The 2495-nt window shown below is 41.5% G+C and overlaps 1 protein-coding gene across 1 annotated transcript in view; it reads left to right on the plus strand.

Moving 5' to 3' along the window:
* Window positions 1-711: 711 nt before the first annotated feature.
* Window positions 712-2495, plus strand: part of CSUI_000623 (uncharacterized protein) — a gene marked incomplete at its 5' end in the record, with an annotated part of 3741 nt that continues 1957 nt past the window's right edge. The window contains 3 exons of the mRNA XM_068060856.1: window positions 712-906; window positions 1330-1863; window positions 2359-2421. Coding sequence (XP_067927161.1) covers window positions 712-906; window positions 1330-1863; window positions 2359-2421 — 792 coding nt within the window. The remainder of the gene's footprint in view (window positions 907-1329; window positions 1864-2358; window positions 2422-2495) is intronic.

Consider the following 2495-nt stretch of genomic DNA (forward strand, 5'->3'; position numbering starts at 1 on the left):
GTTAGATCTTTCTTTTCTTTCATGCTAGAATCTTCTCTCGGTCATGCTGAAGGGAAAGAGAATAGAAGGGTCGTGCGTCTTGATTCCTTCGTTCTTTTCTCCCTTTCTCTCTCTCTCTGTCTTCGTGTATGGAGAGGAAGGAGAGAGGCAAAAGGAAAGAGGAAGAGATTGATCTGCTTTGCTCTCTGACAATATTTGGGGTCTTATGAAAAGAGGATCTATCTGTCTTTATGTATCTATCTATGTATCTATATATCTGTGATGTATCCTTAATCTTTTTATGTTTGGTCTCTCTGTCTATCCAGCTGGGGTGTGTATTGGACTACAACAGTCTTTCCTTTCGGTTTTCCAGAGAGTTTCCAAGAGGAGAAAGAGGGTGCTATAGAAAGATATTTCCTAGATCTTTAAGAGAGAGATCGGGCAGCAGCAGCAACAGTAGTTAGTCTTCATGTTGATAATATCGTTCACTGCAAAACTTAGATTCTAGAATGAAAGAAAAGAAAGATCTAACTAGCGACTAGGTGTCAAGCTGTCTCTACATGTATAGCCATCTTCCATCTAGATAAAAAGAAGATGGAAGAAAGAAAGAAAGAAAGAAAGGAGTTGAGAGATGAGTAGGGGGCAGTGTACCTGCGTGTAAAATTGTCTGGAGACATGCGACACACACACTCCTCTACTATCGATTCCACTCTTCATCGTTGTGTTTGCTTCTCACCCTCTCTTCTTTTTCTCTTTCTTTGTATAGCATCAGGGAAGGATGGATCAGATAAAGAGAAGACGAAGAAGAAAGGAAAAGGCGAGGAAGAGGATAGTGAAGAAGAAAGTAAGGAAGATGAAGAAGAAGCCTCTGCTGATCCGGACGATGACGAGGAATCGAGGAAAGATGGGACGTTTTACATTCAGCTAGTAAGCTTTCATAACCTACACATACCCACCGCCCCTACCCCGCTATCACCCTTTTTCTCTCCGTCTATCCATCTATCTTCCTGTCTCTCTTTATCTTTCTATCTATGTCTGTCAATCTAGCTACATGTAGCTATCTATATACTGTTCATGTGTTTACATCTAGAGAGATAGATAGACTTACATATAGTCTATCTATCTCTCTATCGATCTACGTCTTTGTATGTTAAATGTATATCTCTATCTGTTGTCTATATGTATATACTACGTGTCAGAGTTCCAGCATAGATCCGTCATGCATTTATTTCTCCCTCTCTTCTCCTCTTGCCTCTCTCCTCTGTCTATTGTTCCATCTCGTCATCTTCTTTTTCTCTTTTTCTGTATCTCTTCCTTCCTTTTTCTTTTGTTCTTCTACTTCTTGTATAGGTTCGTTTGTCACTGTCTTCTCCGAAGCTTCTTCCTTCTCTTCCTGGTCTTGCAAAGAATTCGCCATTCTATGATCTCTGGAAAGAAGATTTGAACTTCTCTCAGCTCTTCCTTCTCGATTTAGACGGCAGTCGTTTCGCGCCTATTGCTTCTTCGTCTCGACAGCATCATGAGACAACTAGCAGCAAACAAGAAGAAGTGGAGATTCATCCACAGAGAAAGATCTTAAGTCATCTCTATCAGATCCTAGAATCGCAGCAATACCAAACCAGAGGAGAGGATGACGAAGACGATAGCCAGCCTTCTCATCGTAAACGTCGCGGGGGGGCTCACCAAGATCGACCTTCTCAACAGAAGAAGACAGATGAAAGAGGAGAAGAAGAGGAAGAAGAGGATCTTCATGATCTGCTTGTCTTTGAACCGTTACCAGACTATTGTGATGGTCAGCGTTTCATGAAGAAATGCTTAGCCTCTGCCGCTCCTGCGTGGTATTGGGAGGTCCTCGCATCTTGTCTTGATCTATCTTTCACTCAGGTAAGATACACAAAGAAAGAAAGAGAAGGAAAGAAAGAAAGAAAGACGCAATTATGATGCGATGAAGTTTTTGACATTTGAGATATCTATGAGGCTCATGCTGTTAGAGACCACATGGAAGGATACGTTGGAAGAAGAAGAAGAAGATCCATACATGCTATCAGCTGTCTTTGATACAGGCAGGATTCACTACTATAACTATCACGACTACTATGACTACTACTACTACTGTCAAGATTCTACCTACTTTCTTTTTCTTTCAAAGTGTCCCTAGGCTGGCGAACGAGAGTTTTCTTTCCTCTCTCTCTAGCGTGCGGAAGTAAGCTACTTACTTTATCACTATTCTCAAGACACTTAGTGCTCTCGNNTCTCAAGACACTTAGTGCTCTCGATGTTCTATAGTCAGTCTTCGTCTTCAATGCATTTCCATGTGTATCTGTCTGTCTTTGATATATCTTCAATCTTCTTTATCTGTCCATCGATGTGTCTCTACAGATCGCTCTTCTTCTTGGGGTCGTCGCATGTGTCTATTTCTTCGGATCGAGTCTGAACTCTGAGGTAAACAGCGCTTTCCTCCTTCATACGAAAGACGTCCTAAAAACATCTCCATATGCATGCACATACATAGCCGT

This window comes from Cystoisospora suis (assembly GCF_002600585.1).
Source record: "Cystoisospora suis strain Wien I chromosome Unknown contig_243, whole genome shotgun sequence".
NCBI lineage: Eukaryota > Apicomplexa > Conoidasida > Eucoccidiorida > Sarcocystidae > Cystoisospora > Cystoisospora suis.